General features: G+C 52.7%; 1 protein-coding gene and 1 non-coding gene across 2 annotated transcripts; one reads left to right on the top strand and one right to left on the bottom strand.

Annotated features, from left to right (window-relative positions):
* Window positions 1-4,692: 4,692 nt before the first annotated feature.
* Window positions 4,693-14,617, bottom strand: Vps18 (VPS18 core subunit of CORVET and HOPS complexes). Its single transcript, XM_051144408.1, has 5 exons — window positions 14,482-14,617; window positions 13,348-13,489; window positions 9,916-10,007; window positions 7,926-9,796; window positions 4,693-5,686 (listed from the first exon to the last, which is right to left on the bottom strand). The coding sequence occupies exons 1-5, from the start codon at window positions 14,570-14,572 to the stop codon at window positions 4,961-4,963; spliced, it is 2,922 nt and encodes a 973-aa protein (XP_051000365.1). The 5' UTR covers window positions 14,573-14,617; the 3' UTR covers window positions 4,693-4,960.
* A 2,447-nt stretch (window positions 14,618-17,064) lies between these two features.
* Window positions 17,065-17,167, top strand: LOC127188768 (U6 spliceosomal RNA). The gene has a single exon (XR_007830609.1). It is a non-coding gene; the product is annotated as a U6 spliceosomal RNA (small nuclear RNA).
* Window positions 17,168-17,958: the final 791 nt, after the last annotated feature.

Here is a 17,958-nt window from a genome sequence, read left to right as displayed (position 1 = left end):
AGGGCAATAGCTATTCCATAACAAACATGGGGTTCTTTTTTCTTTTCTCCTTTTTTTTTTTTTTTTTTTTTTTTTTTTGAGACAGGGTTTCTCTGTGTAGCCCTGGCTCTTCTAGACACTCTTTGTAGACCAGGCTGGCCTCGGACTCACAGAAGTCTGCCTGCCTCTGCTTCCGGAATGCTGGAATTAAAGGTGTGCGCCACCACCGCCCAGCTAGGATCACTGATTCTGAATCTCATGGAGAAAGGACAGGATCCTGGCTACAGCCTCCTGTCAGCTACCAGTTTCTCCTCTTAGATTCAGCTTTTGTGAATCAGGAGGTAGGTTTCCACACTGAGTTTCTGGCCATGCTGGCATCCCATACAGATTAGAATTTGGAGGGAGAGGACAGGCCAAATGAATGAGAAGCAGGGACACGCCCACCGTAGCTTCCACCAGACACTCAGTGCATCATATGGTGAGAGAAGTGAGGTAGAGCATATCTTAAGTTTAACCCCATGAAGGAGGAAAACCAACCTGGAACTGTGAGACTGGTGTGTGGTAGGGAGTTAGGGGCAAGAATGAGCTGCAGAGATAATCTGGCACCTGCTATGTGCTTGGGAAACACAAACAGACCTTTGGCCACCACAGCTGGACAACCAGGAAAGCATCCACTCTCCTGGGAGTCAACCCGGGTACCTGTTCCTTTTCCCGCCCTGCCTTGTTCTCAGTGGGCATCAGTTGCTGGCCACCAACCTGGGGTCATTCAATAGCCCGTGGTTTTATGGAGCAGGTACTGGCTGCTCAGCTACTCTGGGAGAGGAAGTCCCCAGCCATGAGGCATTTGAAAAGTGGAATCTCTTCCATCAAAGCCTGCTCCCTCTGCCAGTTTTCCCTTTCGGAATCTGAGGAGAATGCTGCTGCCCCTCTCCTGGTGGCTCACATAGCACCATCTCCATGCTCAGGTGAAGGAGGAGGCAGAAGGCTGGCGATGGCCCAGGCACCAACTCAGTGGCATCCTCACTCACTGCCCCTCCAGGCCTGTTTCTGAAGGCTGTTTATCCTCAACCTGCTGCAGGGACGGCCTTGCTCCCAATGAGCGAAGCTGCCAGCAGGGTCTTTTGTGGTGTTGCTCCCGTGTGGTACTGCCTAGGGGCCCCACCATGGGGGCAACAGATGGACCTATGGTCTCTACAGAACAACGGTGGGGGAGGGGCCTTGGCATCGCCTGCCTGCCCCAAACAGGAAGCTCTGATTGAGCTTCAAAGGACTGGCAGGGCCAAGGGGCTGAGTGGTGGAGCCAATGCCAGGACTGGAGGCTGCATGAATTGCTTGCTGCCTTCCAGTCTTGGGCTGCCCAGCTGGGCAGCATGGGTAAAGGCTACAGTGGCCAGGGCAGCTGGGGTTTGGGCAAAGGATAGCTTGTACTGGCAGGACAGCAGCCTCTGCCTGGCCTGGCAGCAGGCTAGGGAAAGGGTGCTTGGAGGCCAGACTTTGCCCCACTTGGGCTGCAGGTTCTATACCCAGCCACAGTTGTTCTGCCTTTCCCCCCAAACAACCATGAGAGGCAGGCCTGGCACCAGGCCTGCTGCCCACTCCCTGCCTCCTGCTCCCAGCTGCTCAGCTCAGAAGAGCCTTTTCCTCTCCACTTCCTGTTCACACAGGGGGGGGTGGGAAGTGGAGGGAGGAAGTTAGGGGGTGGTGTGGGGGGGCCCATTGAATAAAAGGAATTAACTGTTTCCCTCCTCTGACCTCTGGGAATTTCCGCCTGTGAAAGTGTCTCGAAGAATCAGGAGTGCTAGGGGAGTGGAGAGGTGGTGTGCCCCCTCTTGACCACTCCCCCCACCCAGTGGTGAAGGGGCCAGATAAGTCCCTCTGGGCCCCTAACCTTTTGTTTCCCTGGCGCCAGGGGAGGGGGAGGGGGAGCAGCGCCAAGGGCAGCCAGGAGCTTGGTGGCCTCGGAGCCCCCTCCCAAACAAGAGTTGGTGCCAGGTCTTGGCCTGAGACCTGAGCCTTAGAGGGGAGGGACAGGAACCGGAGAATTGGGAGTCGCGGAGGAATGAGCTCAGACCCAGGCTGGCCAGGCTGAGCCCTGCGCCCTCAGTGTCTGGGCTAGTGCCATCGGCCAATGTGCTTTGGAGACAGGAGGGAGGGCAATCTGCGAATGGGCTCCGGGCGGGGGTGTTTAGGGCTCTGGGTGGGCACACCCTCAAGTGGCCACATCCCTCTGGAGCGCTGGTAGAGAGCAGCTCGGTCAGGATGCCGGTCCACAGCGCCCCCTAGTGTCTAAGGGCCACTGGATGCGGCAGCCCCTAGGGCCCAGTCAAGGGCGGGCCTCAGGAAGCACCTGCTCCCCAGGACCAGAGGCTGCCCTGAACCTCCCCCAGGTGGCTTCCTTGTTTACAGGCCTCCTGCCCTGGTCCCAGCGTCACAGCCTGTGGCCACTCCTCCTATTTCCAGTGAGGGCTCCAGAAGTAGCTCATTCATCCTGGCCCCTGCCCACACAACTGCTCCTTCCCCCTCCTTCTTTGGCCCCACCCCAGGCTTAGGGCCAGGGCCCCAAGGGCCTTCTCTTCTGCTCTCCATTCCAAGCCTTGCTTGGTTTCCAAGGATCTAAGAACTGTGGCTTCCCGTTGCCCTGACTCACCGGAACCCCATTCTGTCAGTGCCAGGGAAGACTGGGGCCTTTTCCCAGGAAAGAGGAAGCAGCCTAGGACCAGATGGGCTGAAGGGGCAGGGGCGTCCTAGGCTGCTTGAGCCAAAGCCTCTGGGAGAAGGGAGCAACAAGGCAGTGTTTGTTTAACTAGCATGTATTAGGCACCCTTTATGTACAAAGACAGCAGTTCCAAGCTGTTTTATCTATGTCACAAGCAAGTAACCAGTTTGGTGGGAGGCCAAGGCTTTACACTCAACACCCACTGATCGCGTGGAACCGGGAACCTCTCTCTCTGGTTCCTCCTGTTTTATCTAAGTGTGAAGGAGTCTTAAGCCACATGAAGAGATACAGGAAAATTCTCCCAAGTCTTCCCAAGACACACAGGGTGCCCCTCCCCACCTGCTCCTACAGGTGGGAAGACAGGACCCTTGGGAGTCACTGTGTAAGTACCTCGGCCCTCTGGGCTGGCAGAGACCATAGGAAGTTAGGGGTTAGGGAACTTGGCAGCACCACACCCACTAAGAACCAGACAGGCTTAGGTTGGAGGAGAAAAATGAACATTTATAAGTTAGATCAGCTGACCTCCGCACGGGGATAGGACCACCCCCTTATGTTGTTTCTCTCTGGGCCACTGGACAGATTCACATCCATCGAGGCAGACAATGCCCTAGGAACACCAGTCCAGAGGCCAAGGCTGTTTCCGGAAGTGCTGTCTGGGGGTGAGGAGAGGTGAAATCACAGGAGCAAGATAAGGAGAAAAACAGGCCAAGTGCCACAGAGCCCCCTTAGTGGCTATAGCAAAGCCAGGCACAGGCTGGCAGAGACGCGCAAGCAGGATACCGGATGTGCAAGAGCCACCAGAGAGAAGTAGGAACTTTCAGCGACAAATAAGACATTAGGCTACACCTCCTCCAAGGCTCAGGGAGCACTGAAGGAGAAGCAGACAGAGAGAGCTGGAGGCAGGGGTGGTGGCGAGGAACACTGCCATTCCCTGCACCACGTGGGCCGCTGCACACCAACTCACAGCAGCTGTGGCTGCCTGTGCAAGGTCTGCCCCGTCTCTTAGCACTGTCGTGGAAGTGTTAAGGCTTGATGGGGCATTGTAAAGTGCCTGCTCTCCTGTAACCAACCCTAGTGAAACTCGGTGGGATGCAGGCATGTGACTACACCCACACGTATGTGCCCTGCACACAACATAGATGTGAGAATGGGGGGTGGGGGATGCCTAGTGAGGAGGAAGGGGACCAGTGGGAGTGGGAGGTAAGAGAAAGCGGCAGGAGAGGAGGCGAGTATGACCTAAGGAACCCATGTATCATACAGAGCACATGCTAATAAGACACTTGGACAAAGAATTAGGACTTAGAATTATGATCAGGCAATGGGGACTTCTAGAAAATTCTTGCAACAACAAGGAAGGGAATAGCTGAGGAAGCATTAGTCAGATGGAATCTGTGAGCAGCAGCGCCATCTGCCAGCCAGAGGGGGAAATGACTCTGTGCTTTAGGATGAAGGACTATCATCCCTACCTAAGCCTCAATCAGAGGATAGAGGTTTGCAGGGCTCTGAAGGTCTTTTTTTTTAAGATAGGGTCATAGCCTTCCTTGGCTGGCCTTGAACATATAGAGATCTGCTGGCTTCTGCCTCCTGAGTGCTGGGATTAAAGGTGTGCACCACCACAACCTGCACAGGAGGCCTTCTGGTGGCATCCCAGCCCTTCTTGGGATCACATCCTGTGAGCTTAGGCATCAACACAAAGTCATCAAGTCCAGAGCCACTGCAGTGCAGACCTTCCACTTGTCACTATTTTCTCCTGTCCTTGCCTTGCCCTCAGCATCAGGGCACTCGACTCTGGAGCCCAGAGTCACATCAGCATCTCCACATACAGCCATGAGCATGCCTACACTTAGTGCCACCCAAGGGCCCAGCATCTGGAGGGCTGCCTGCTCACTCCTGCCATGCCTAGTCTGGACAGAAGAGGGAGAGCTAGAGGTCCAGAGGCTACGGAGTGACAAAGGGAGAAAGGCTACTCAGTTCAGGTGGACATGCTGAGGTATGACCAAAACAAAGGTGCTGTGAGACGCAGGGGGGCTGGAAGGATCATGTCTGGCCTCCAGCCTCATGGGCACCTGGAAGATGAGTAGCTCTAAGGCAGGCCTGAAACAAAGAATGTTTTCACTCCTGAAGCCTCAGGGCGGAAGCTTAGATCCAACACCCCCACAATCCCAGACCTAGCAACCTCAAGGGCCGAATGCCAACCAGAGGACGGCCTTCTCAGGAAGGGCCGGTAGCTGGGTCCCTGCCTGTCTATCCACACGGGGACACAGCCTACAGCCAGCTGAGGTGTTCCTCCTCATAGCGCTGGGGGTCAATGAAGGGCCGGTCAATGGAACGAATCATCAACTCCCCGCAGTACACACACTCTGCAGCCACCAGGTCATCTAGGTCAGCCTTGAGCTGTTCCCGGCTGGGGCCCGCAGCCGCAGCCCCAGCTTCAGGCTCCTTCGCCTTCACAGAGCCTTTAGCTGGAGGAGGCACAGCCCCAAGCTTGCGCTGCAGCTCCTCGAGCCTGGCCTGCTTGTAGGCAGGAAGGCCGGGCCTCACGGCCTGCAGGAGACAGTCAGCGTGGAACATGTGGCCACAGAGGAAGAGGTAAAAGGGTCGGTTGAGCAGGGGGAAGTCACACGTGGAGCATTTGTCCTGGGGCTCCACGGTGCCGTAGCGTCCCCGCAGCTCTTGCAAGTCTCGTCGGATGCGCTGGGCGCTGGCTGTGGCTTCCTCCATTTCCCGCTGCAGCTCTTGGATGTGGTGGTTGTAGGCCTTCAGCGAGCTGCAGATGGCCTCCTTGAAGTGGTCGATGGTGACAAAGTCAGGAAAGAAGGGCAGCACGTCCTCAATCTTGAGCAGGGGGCAGCTGGCCAGGCAGGCCATAGCCGTCTGCACGTCTTCCTCCTCCTGCACCACGTGCCGAGCGATCTTGAGCCACAGCTTCTTGCGCAGTTCCTCGTCCTCCTCCGGCAAGTCTGCACACTGCTTGGCCAGGTCCACATCCACCTGTGGGGGACACCAGGAGGGTCAGGGTCAAGCCACTCTCCACCTAGGATAATACTACTGGAAAGATGACAGACGGCCATGGGCCTGAGGAGAGGGCACGAGCAAGATTCCCTGCACTCCAGGTAGCACGAGGCACAACGGAAACCCGTATGGGCCTGCGCCATCACAGCTATGGAAAGGCTGTGTTTGGTAGCCGGCCTCCAATTTTAAAATTTTTAAAGATCAGCTGGTAACATCTAAAGCACGCTGGTACACACCAATAACCCTAGCACCCCTCAAGGAGGTAGAAACAGAAATGCCACCAAGCTTGAAGCTGGCCTGGGCTATGGGAGACTCTGTCTCAAAATGCAAAACAAGTCACAAGGGGAACTATTTGAGCTCTTGCTGCAATGTTCTAAGTCCTGGGTTAAGGCTCAGCCTGAGGCTAGCCTGGGCTAGCTACACAGTGATTTCCAGATCAGGTTGGGATCCACAGCAATACTTAGAGGATGAGATCCTGTTTCAAAAACCCAAATAGGGCTGGGAACATGGCCCCGGGGTCAAGAGCACTTGCTGCACAGCATGTTCCGATCCCAGAGACGACATGACGTGGCTAAGCATGGTCTTGCACAGACCTGCGACTCCACAGCAGAGACAGGAGGGTCAATGGGTTGGAGAGCTATCAGAAACTCCAGGTTCAGAGAGAGACCCTGCCTCAAAAGAGAACGACAGGGAATGACAGATGACAGCACACGCCTCCTCTGGCCTCTGCACATGCATCTGCACGCATGTGCATAAACACGGCACACGCCAACAAATAAGTAAATGTTCCTCCCCTGTAATCATTCATGCTTTGAGAAATGTAACTTAGCATCTTCCCCTTTCTGCTGGTGTGTGTGCCAGACGCCATTCTGAGTAGTTATTTTATTTATTGGTGGCCGTGGAGACCAGAAGAGGCCATCAGATCCTCTTGTACATAGTTATGAACTACCATGAGTGCTGGGAATCAAACCCAGGTCATCTGTAAGAATATCAGCTGCCCTCAACCTCTGAGCCATCCCTCCAGCTCTGCTGGTTAATTTTTTTTTGGGGGGGGGGGTGGCAGGAACAGTGTCTCACCATATAGCCCAGGGTGGCCTAGAACTCATTGTGTGGCCAGTATAATCAGCTCCTGAATGCTTTGCTTATACGGAACTAATTCATATAAGGTAAAAATACTCTTAACATTACCTTTACAAATTATAATTATTTTTCTTTTATTATAATTATGGAGGGAAGGTAGGTGTATGTACCAGAGTGCGTGTGTGCAGGTCAGTGGACAATTTCTGGCTGTCAGTTCTCTCCTTCCTGCACTGGCTCTGGGGACAGAATCCACTGTCAGGCCTGCACAAGTGCTTCTATCAGCAGAGGCACATTACCACCATCTAGTGGACAGAGGGAAGGGCTCAGAAAACAGCACAAATCACACAGTCAGCCGGCAAAGCCAGAACACAAGCCCTGATGTTCTACTGTCCTTTTTTTCCTTCTCCCTCCCTTGCTAATTGTCTGATTGTTTAAATACGGGGACTCACTATGCAGCCTAAACTGGCCTCAAACTCAGGATCTTTCTGCCTTAACCTCCCTAGTGCAGGTATTACAGGCAACAAGCATGCACCTCAAAGGTTTTGTTTTTGCTTTTTTGTTTTTTTTGAGACAGGGTTTCTATGTAGCCTGGACTTGCTGTGTAGACCAGGCTGGTCTCAGAACTCACAAAGTTCTGCCTGTCTCTGCCTCCGAGTGCTGGGATTAAAGACGTACGTCATCACGCCCGGCTCTCAGTCTGACTTTTTGTTTGTTTGTTTTTCTTATTTATTATTTTATGGTTTTTTTTTCAAGACAGGGTTTCTCTGTGTATCCTTGGCTGTCCTAGACTCTCTTTGTAGCCCAGACTGGCCTTGAACTCATAGTGATCCACCTCTGCATCCCAAGTACTGGGATTAAAGGCGTGTGCCACCACTGCCAGCTTCTTTTGGCTTTTCGAGACAAGGTTTCTCTGTGTAGCCTTGGCTGTCCTAGACTCACAGCGATCTGCCTGCCTCTGTCTCCAAGTGCTGGGATTAAAGGCGTGCACCATCACGCCTGGCTCTCAGTCTGACCTTTAACCTCTACATCAGAGCACTTCTCAAGAAGCCAGCAAGCAGTGGCGCTATTTCCCCCAACCTTTCAGCCTCTTTAAGTTGCTCTTCTCCAGGTCCCTCACCTAGATGAGATCAAGACTTACCTGCAGGGCTAGATCCACAGCCTCCTCATAAAGCTCCAACACCTTATAGACGTGGACGCAAGCACGGTGGTGGCCGTGCTCAGCACAGAGACGAAGGGCATACTTGAGATCGTAATGCACACGGTGCGGGCTGGCCCCAGCTTGTTCCAGGTAGGCCAGCAGCGAGGCTGGCTGGCCACGGGCATACAGTGACAGCAGGTAGTTGTGGATGGCCTGCTCTGTCTCGCCAAGCACATTCACGCAGAATTCCATATAGCGGATGGCCTGGCTCACCTGCTGAGCCTCACCGCCCTGGCTATAGTTCACCAAGGCAGGAATGAGCTGCCGAGCATCCAGCCGGCTGCCCATCTCAATCCAGGCATCTACCAGCTGGCGGGGGATGTGCCGAATAAGGACGGGTGAGAATTTATAGAAGAGCTGGGGATCACGGTGGCGGGCAAGCACAGCCAGGGCCTCTTCATAGGCCTCGTGCTGGCAATGGTACGCCACCACCCGTTCATAGTCCTGCATGATCACTGCAAAGAACACCATATGCTCTGTGTCCCCATGACTGGCGAGCAGCTCGTGGATAGAGGCCCGGCTGGCAAAGAGCCACTCCTTGTGCCGAGGACTACTGAGAAAAGTACGAAAGCACTCCCGTGTGTCCCGGTAGAGATTCAGAGCATCTGGGTCACCCTGCAGGGCACCAAGCCGGCTCAGGTAGAGCTCCGTCAGCCAAGTGGTCAGCAGTGTGGCCTGGGTCCGCTCAGTTGGCTTCAAGCCAGCCAGTTTCCGCTGCAGAAACTCAGCCAGCGCCTCCTCTTGCCGGGCCTCCAAAAACTTAAGGGCAATCTCCTCGAAGTAGCTCTGCGTCAGAGCGTAGCAACGGGCGCTTTCCAGGTAGCGATGCTGGCGAAAGCAGAAATCAGCTTCTCGGGCCAGGACCGTGTCCAGGCAGTCAGGCCGCTCTCGACAATACTCTTTGGCCAGGTCAAAGCGGTTCATGTCCAGGTAGGTGCGCCAGACATCCCGAGCCTCACGTTGCACGTGGTAGCGGAAGACCGCACGCTCAGTGTAGGCCCATAGGTGACCCGTGGATGAGTCCTTCACCATGTGCCTCAGTGGGCCAAACTTCTCCAGGAAGTGATCCCGTAGCACCACCTGCCCTGTCAGTGTACACACGGCCTCCACCCGGTCTGACAGCAGCAGCAGGAAATGGAACTGAGTCAGGACAATGGCTAGGGGTGGACTGGCCCCAGGACCGACGCCTGCCGGATACTCCCACACTCGCTCCTCACTCAGCAGGGAGTCGGGGCGCCCGCAGTCCAGCGAGCCATACAGCACCCCATCTCCCATCATCCAGGCAAAGGCGCGAGGCGCAGAGCGTAACTTGGGGGTATAGAAAGCCAACTCACTATACCCCAGGTTGCTAGGAAATTCACGGAACGGGGGTGGGTGGTCTGTATAAGCGGCAAAGAGCCCCGAGAAGCCCTGAGCTTCAGCATCTTCTACCGCTCGGCCTATGAACTGGAAGAGGCGCTGTCGCGTGGTAGCAATGACAAAGCCTCGCCCGTCTGGGCCGCGCTCAGCCTCGAGAGAGCACACAGGCGCTGGACCCCCCTCTTCATTTAGTACGTACAGCGGGCGGAAGTAGAGATCTGGAGCAGGGCCAAAGAGCCCGCCTTCGCTAGCCGAGAGCTCTGCTTCGAAGATCTGGCCCTGAGCTGTGCCCACCAGGATGGGGCCGGTGCTACTCTCGTTGCCCAGAGCTTTGTTCCAACCTACGCTCTCCACCAGCTGTCCCTTCCAGCGTGCCAGCGGCCGGACCTTCTGTCCATTGCGGTTCATGTAAAGGACCTCGGTGCTACTCAGAGCAATCAGCAGGTGAGAGCCTGGAGTGGGTGGAAAACGGCACCTGAGTGGGTGGTGCTTCTCCCTCCCTGCTCAGACCCCACCCACGGAGGCAGTGGGTGCTCACGGGAGCCCCCCTCAGGTTTCCAACACCACTTACCAGTGTGGTCCAGGAACATCTTGTGGACTTTTGCATCATCCTTGCGCCCCAGTTCCACACGGTTGGGTTCACTTGCCTTGCCCAAGTCAATGCTGTAAGGGCAAGAGTTAGGGTGCCATTCTCAAGAAGGGACGTCCTTTTTCTTAGAATATTTATCTACTTATTTAACGAGTATGTGTTGCGCATGGATGGATTTAAGTGCATCGTGTGTGTGCAGGAAGAGGGTCCTGTACTCTATGCAGGAGCATGGAGCGCTCAGCCACTGAGCCATCTCTCCCGCAGCTGGCAAGTTCTTTGTTAGATCAGACTGGAAAGTCTAAGTCTAACACACACAGAGACACACACACACACAAATCTTTTTGTTGTTGTTTTTGTTTTTCAAGACAGGGTTTCTCCATGTAGCCTTGGCTGTCCTGGACTTTGTAGACCAGGCTGGCCTCGAACTCACAGCGATCCGCCTGCCTCTGCCTCCACGTGTCACCACATTATTTATTTTTTCATTTGCGTATGTATCTATGAGAATGCATGCCACATGTGTGCCGGTGCCTGCAGAGGGCAGGAGGAGGAGTCAGAGGTCCTGAAGCTAGTGTTTCAGGTGATTGTGTGTGTTGTCTGACGAGAGTTTGGGAATAGAAGTCAGGTCCGCTGGAGCAACAGCGAGACTCCTAACCTCTAAGCCACCTCTCCAACCCCAAAAATTCTTACTATGATCTCAAGAGCTGTAAACTTTATATAGAATCCTACTTAAGAACCCTTAGCCTGAGCTGGAGACCAGAAGACAAGAGTTCAGTTCCCAGCACCCATGTTGGGTGACTCCCAAGTGCCTGTGACTCCAACCCCAGGGAATCTACTACCCTTGGCCACCACCAGTACCCATAGTCGCTCACTTGGACATTTAAAATATATGATTTAAAAAAATAACAAAGTGAGCTGGGCAGTGGTGGCGCACACCTTTAATCCCAGCACTCGGGAGGCAGAGGCAGGCGGATGGCTGTGAGTTTGAGGCCAGCCTGGTCTACAAAGTGAATCCAGGACAGCCAAGGCTACACAGAGAGACCCTGTGTCAAATAACTGAAAATAACAAAACAAAATAAAAAATAACAAAGTAGGGACTAGAGAGATGGCTCAGTGGTTAAGAGCGCTGCCTGCTCTTCCAAAGGATGCGAGTTCAATTCCCAGCACCCATATGGCAGCTCACAACTGTCTGTAACTCCAAGATCTAACACCCCCACACCAACGCACATAAATTAAAATTAAATAAAATATTAAAAAAAAAAAAACAAAGTAAGTATTAAGAAGAACTCCCCTGATTCACTCCGAGAGCCACAGAGTGTCTCGCCCCTGTGCTCAAGGTGCTCCTGGGAAGACACACACATTCACCCCAAGGTCAGAAGGGAACAAGGGTGGAGTGTTGATAGTTCCTCAGCAGCAAAGCCTGAGTTTAACCTGGCACCGCAGTCTTCATTGTAACCTTGAAAGGTGTCTTGTTTCAGTAATGGCTTCCTTTGAGAATTCGTCCCAGGGAGATGGCTCAGTGGGTAAAGTGTTGGGATTAAAGGCGTGCACCGCCACCACCCAGATAGTTTTATTCAATAAAAAAATTAGGCCATGCGTGGTGGCGCACGCCTTTAATCCCAGCACTCGGGAGGCAGAGGCAGGCGGATCGCTGTGAGTTCGAGGCCAGCCTGGTCTACAAAGTGAGTCCAGGATGGCCAAGGCTACACAGAGAAACCCTGTCTCGAAAAACTAAAAAAAAAAAATTAAATTGCATTTGCGCGTGTGTGTTGGCACGTGTGCCATGGTGCATGAGGGTAGAGGGCAACTTGCAGGATTCAGTCCTCTCCTTCTACCCTGCGGGTCTGAGGGTCTGAGGAGACGAGCTCAGGCAGTCAGCTGGGCAGCAGGCCCCTTTCTCCAGTAAGTCACATGACTAGTTCAGATGTTTTAAATTTTAGGAACCTGCCAACTTACCTTTTCAAAAGATGATGGCAATTTGCAGGTGTGTGCCACCACACATGGAAGTTGTTTGTTTATTTTGAGACAGTGTTTCTCTGTGTAGCCCTGGCTGTCCTGAACTTGCTTTGTAGGCCAGGCTGGCCTCAAACTCACAGAGATCCGCCTGCCTCTGCCTCCCGAGTGCTGGGATTACAGGTGTGCCCCTCCCCCCACCTGTTTGTTTGTTTTAATAGTACATATATATATATATATAATAAACACAGGCTGGAGAGATGGCTCAGAGGTTAAGAGCACTGACTGCTCTTCCGAAGGTCAAATGGTGGCTCATAACCATCTAAGATGAGATCTGGTGCCCTCTTCTGGTGTGCAGGCATACATGCAGGCAGAACATTATACATAATAAATAAATAAATAAAATAATAAATACATTTTTTTTTCTTTCATTTCTGGGGCTGGTGAGATGCACAGGCAATCACAGAGGCCATAGGAGGGCACTGGTGCCCCTAGATCTGGATTTATAGTTAGTTGTGAGACTCAATGTAGTGGCCAGGGAGCAAATCCCAGCCCACCTTATTCTTTAGGACAGGGCCTCCCACTGAATCTGGAGCTCATCCATATGGCCAGACTGTCTGACCTGCCAGTTCCCAGGATTCACCTGTCCCTGCTCTGTGCCAGAACTGGGGCAACATACTTGCACACACTGCCAAGTGCAGCTTTTCTCACACAGGTTCTGCAGGTCCGGACTCAGGTTCTCGCGCTTATGAAGCGGGCGCTTTACTGGCTGGACCCCTCCCTCTAGTTCTGGGTACGTTGCTTGCGGGGTTTCTTTACTCTCCCCTTTCTTGTAAACTGTCATCTTATTAGTTTATAGGGGTTGGTTGCTCCCCACCCTGCCCTGTCAGTGCTGAGTTTACAGGCATGAGGCACACACTGAAGTCTGACTGTTTGAAACAGGGTCTCACAAAGACCTGGCTGCCCACAAATTGACCATGATGCCGAGGATGACCTTGAACATCAGATCCTCCAGGCTCTACCTCCCAAGTGTTGCAATTACAGGGGTGCATCACCATGCCCAGCTTCTGCTACCTAATCAAGGACTCTGTGTGCAAGCAACTCTCCCGCCCCAGCCTTACTGTATCTCCAGCGTTTCACGGTGCATTGCTGGACGTCAAACCCAAGGCCTCCAGGAATGCCAGCCAGGCACACTATCACTGAGCCTCATCCCCGGCACCAGCTAGTGGATACATTTCAAGATTCCGGACAGTTCCAAAGATCCCGTGTGGCTAACTCTGGGGGCTCAGACCGCCTTTAACTGTTCCAGGACCAGCAACATTAGCTGGCTTGCTCAAGACCTTGTAGCTCGTAAGTGGCATAGCTGAAATCGGAACCTAGGTCTCCCTGATCTTCAGCCGCCATGTTGGTTCTCTTTGGGAAGAAGTGAGACCCCAGTCAGACAGAAGTCCCCGGGGACATTACCGGAGCAGTGTATCCTTGCCCAGGCTCATGCACAGCTGGTTACAGGAGACAGCAAGACTGGTGATGCGCTCTGAGGGAGTGAAGTCAATCCGCTGCTTTGTGAAGATAGGCACTTCCTTCTCCAGGTGGGCATTTACATACCCTATAGGTTTGGAATTAAAAAAAAAAAAAAAAAAAAAAGTGGCATCCAGAGAAGGGGGTGGGGGGTGGGGCAGCCCAGAAAACCCTAAGAAACAACAGTGTTACCTGACAGGCTCCTATCTCCTGAGTATATCCTTACCCACAGCATCTTGGTTAATGAAGAGTTCAGCATGAAACAGCTTTCTGTTTGTCTCTACAGTAAGAGCCTTGGGCCCTTCTCACACTGGCGACAGTAGTAAGGAATTGGTTCTCTGAACCTGAGATGGGCCATATCGTGATGTGCTGGTTCCCAGTGGTAATGGGGGCGGGGGGTGGTACTGGAAAGATGGTTCGGCAAAGAGAAGTTGTCCCTTCCTCCCCATCCACCCAGTATGGCTCAGTGAGTCTCCATAATACCTAGGGAGTTCTGAGGACCCGGTCCCATCAGTACTGTCCCATCATAGCCTGACTGCGGCTGCTTTCTCTCTAGTCAGCAGCAATATTAGCGTACTGGGCCAACTCTGTGCTACTCTCCTTAGAAATGACACCTACACTCTAAACTGCAGCCAGCTTTACCCAGGGCCAATCATCTCCATCTTTCCTGTTTAATGACAAATTTCCCTTTAGGTTTGAACCTCCTTCCCCTAAAACATCCACGTTCCACCCTCCCTGCTACCCCGAGAAAAAGTCTGGTGGGGGAAAAAACGAACAAAGAACGAGACACGAAGTGAAGCAGGGAACCTGTTTTCAGTTCCCCCAAGAGCCAAACTGCAGCCTGGTAGGCAGCAATTTCCTGATCGGAGCCTCAGTTTCCTCTTTTGAGGGACCTTAGTGGTAGGGCCTAGATCATGCGGTTGCTCCGGTGGCTCTTTCAAACTTCGACCACTGACAAACTATGGATCCAGAGAGACCTGGGGCTTAGATCCTAAACGCACGCTGCCAAGTTGTTGAGCCGCCCTCCTCCGCAAACGCTAGCAGAACTGAAAGGGGCAGTGACGGCCTCTTCTAACTTACCAGAATGGGGGATGCTCACGCTAGGGCAAACAGTCTGCAAGACGGCCGAACGGGACAATGAGTCCTCATACTCATCCAGGATGGATGCCATGGTACTCGAACCCTGGGCCTTTGGTCTGGGGTCTGGGAGTCACAACTGGGACCCCTGTCGTCTGGATGTGCAAGCAGTGACTCCCCAGCGTCTGACAGATCCTGAGAACCTTTTAACAATTCCGAGGCTCTTTTCGCTCTCGCTGTGTAGGAAGAGACGATCGAGGAGACCCCAGTAGAATCTAGAGCGGTTTTTCACCCCCAGCTCCAGTCCCAAGAGATTACAGACTCCTTTTAGCAGACCCCAGGTGATCACAACCTCGCCCAAGCAGCTCAGCTGACTCCCGCCCTCGTGACGCGTGCTTATGACGTGTTTCCGGGTTCTCAGACCCGAGTAGTAACTGGAGCTCAGGGCATTGGAGCTTTCACTAAGAGGCGTTGTCGGAAACTTGGGGCGGCGGGGGCGGAGCCAGCGGTGGGCCCCGAGCAACTCGAGCCGTCGCAGGCGACCCTGCTGCAGTTCCATATCTTGGCGCTAGGGGGCAGCCTGGTCTCTCCCTGAGACCCAAGCAACGAGCTAGCGTAGAACATGGTTTCCGAAGGCCAGGCTTCCTTCCCTCTGTTCCCTCAGATTGTCAATTGTCGCTTAAAGTGCCTGTGCCTTCAGCATTACCTCCTGTTCCTGCTGCCTCTGTCTACCTTCACAACCACTGGCAGAACAGTCTTAGCTTACCTTTCTCCATCCGCAGGGGCCCGCCAGCTTCCAGAGAAAGTAGCTGCATGGGCCAGAAGTGTGATTCCGTGATAAAGCCCTTGCCCAGCGTGCATACACACACACTGCATTTCCGCGCCCCCCTCTCCCCCCGCCAACACTGCAAAAAGAAAACCACACAGAATTTAATCTCCGACATTAGGAAGGCTGAGGCAGGGGGATTACTTAGGAGGGTACCCTGGGCTACAAGGTAAAACAACCCCCCTCCCCCGAAAACAAAAGCAACATAATTATGGTAAAGCCCTGTGCCAGGTAGGTAATGTTGTAAGTGGCCTCCCAGTGGCTCCTTAGTGCAGTGGGAGAGGGGAGGGTCGCCAGGAAAAGCGAAGAACAGCTGTGGGGCGCCAGGCTGCTTCCACGCACTCATTGAATGCTGTTGGCTGCGTTTGTCACATGCGATGGAGCGCATTCAGGGTGGTATGGCCACAGACTGCGCTTGTCTAGCGCGGTCAGCCTTAGGTTCAAGCCCTAGTATCAGAAAAGAAAAGGAGAAGGCAGTGTATATAGCCATCATGAAAATCAAGAACAAGGGCTGGAGAGATGGCTCAGAGGTTAAGAGCACTGACTGCTCTTCCAAAGGTCCTGAGTTCAATTCCCAGCAACCATATGGTGGCTCACAACCATCTATAGTGAGCTCTGGTGCCCTCTTGTGACATGCAGGTGAAACACTGTATACATAATAATAAATTAATTTAAGAAAACCAAGAACAAAACCTATAAACCATGGGATTCTTGGGGTGAAGAGGGGAGCACGAGGGAGAAAGGTAGTGGGGAAAGCGGGGCTGGCCTTGGGCAGACTGTGGAAGCTGTTGCAGGGACCACTGGAGGGTTTTGTCGGGTGTTTGAATGGAACATGAGACTGGAGGCAGAGGACAGACCATAAGTGTCCAACCGTGAGAAAGGGAGAGGAGGTCTCTGAGGAAGCCATCATAGATGTAGTGGCAGGGTAGATGTGGCGGACGAAGTGTAGGGGCAGCTGGCAGGTAGTGGCACTGACACTGTGGGGTGGAGAGGGAGCTAAGTGAGAAGGGGCGGAGGTCACATGACTGAGCTGTAAGTGTTCGCTTAGTGTAGGGAACTTACTGGGGAAACCCCAGCACAACCAGTAACCTGCTCCAGGGCAGTCACCATAACTAACTAGTAAATGCTTGTTAGACATTTGCATAAATGAAAACTCTCATGTCCCAGTTTCTATGTTTATAAAATAAAAATGAGAAATCTCTCTCTCTCTCTCTCTCTCTCTCTCTCTCTCTCTCTCTCAGTTTTCTGAGACAGGGTTTCTCTGTGGAGCCCTGGCTGTCCTGGAACTCACTCTGTAGACCAGACTGGCCTCGAACTTAGAGACCCGCCTGCCTCTGCCTCAGGAATGCTGGGACCACCACCGCCCCTGCCAGAGACAATTCTCTTAGTAGCAAGTGTGGTGTTTGTGTTTAGAAAATGTTACTAGTATCTAATAGCGGACTGACAGTATTCAGATCCAGCCCAAAAGGACCAACCCCAACACCTTACAAATACCTTGTGATGCTACCTCACAGGCACATTCTCAGCCTCCGATTTTCTGTTTGAAACAGTTTAGATGTTAATGAAGTTGGAAGCTGGAGATGTAGTTTACTTGGTAGAGGGCTTGCCTAGCGTCATAGGATTAGACCCTCAGCACAGCATAAAACCAGGGTGGCGGTGCATGCCTATAGCCCCAGCAGTCAGGAGGTGGAGACAGGAGCATCAGAAGCTCAAAGTCAAAATTTAAGAGAGAGAGACAGAGAGACAGAGGGACTGAGGACATGTTTTGGCAGCACACTTACTAAAAGATGGAAAAATACAAAGAAGATTAGCATGGCCCCTATGCAACATGACTTGCAAATTCCTGAGGCACTCCATATTAGAAAGAAAGAGAGCCAGGCGGTGGTGGCACACACCTTTAATCCCAGCACTGGGGAGTTAGAGGCAGTGGATCGCTGTGAGTTCGAGGCCAGCCTGGTCTACAAAGTGAGTCTAGCTCATACCTGCCTATAACTCCAGTTCTAGTGGATCCAACATCCTCACACAGACATACATACATTGGCAAAATTCTAATGCACATAAAAAAAATAAATATTTTTAAATGTTTAAAAATGGAGGTGGGCACTGGAGAGATGGCTTAATAGTTAAGAGCACTGGCTACTCTTCCAGAGGACCTGGGTTCAATTTCCAACACCCACATAGCTGACAATTGTCTGTAACTCCAGTTCCAGGGGACCTGACACCCTTGTACCGACATACATACAGGCAAAACACCAATGTACACTAAATAAATAAATAAATAAACCTTTCAAAAACAAGCAAACAAAAACTTCCCTGAACCTGGAAGTATAGCACCTCACCTGTGTGAAGTCCTGAATTCAATGCCCAGCACTGAAAGCAAAGAAAAAACTCACAATAAGAAGATTCTGAGCCGGGCGTGGTGGCGCACGCCTTTAATCCCAGCACTCGGGAGGCAGAGGCAGGTGGATCACTGTGAGTTTGAGGCCAGCCTGGTCTACAAAGTGAGTCCAGGATGGCCAAGGCTACACAGAGAAACCCTGTCTCGAAAAACAAAAAAAAAAAAAAAAAAAAAAAGAAGATTCTGGAACCGGGCATGGTGGTGCAGGACATTAGTCTCAGCACTCGGGAGGCACAGATAGGCGGATCGCTGTGAG

Source organism: Acomys russatus, chromosome 4 (assembly GCF_903995435.1).
Source record: "Acomys russatus chromosome 4, mAcoRus1.1, whole genome shotgun sequence".
Classification (NCBI taxonomy): Eukaryota; Metazoa; Chordata; class Mammalia; order Rodentia; family Muridae; genus Acomys; species Acomys russatus.
Note: the sequence above shows the minus strand (reverse complement) of the source record. Positions and strands in the feature narration are given on the sequence as shown.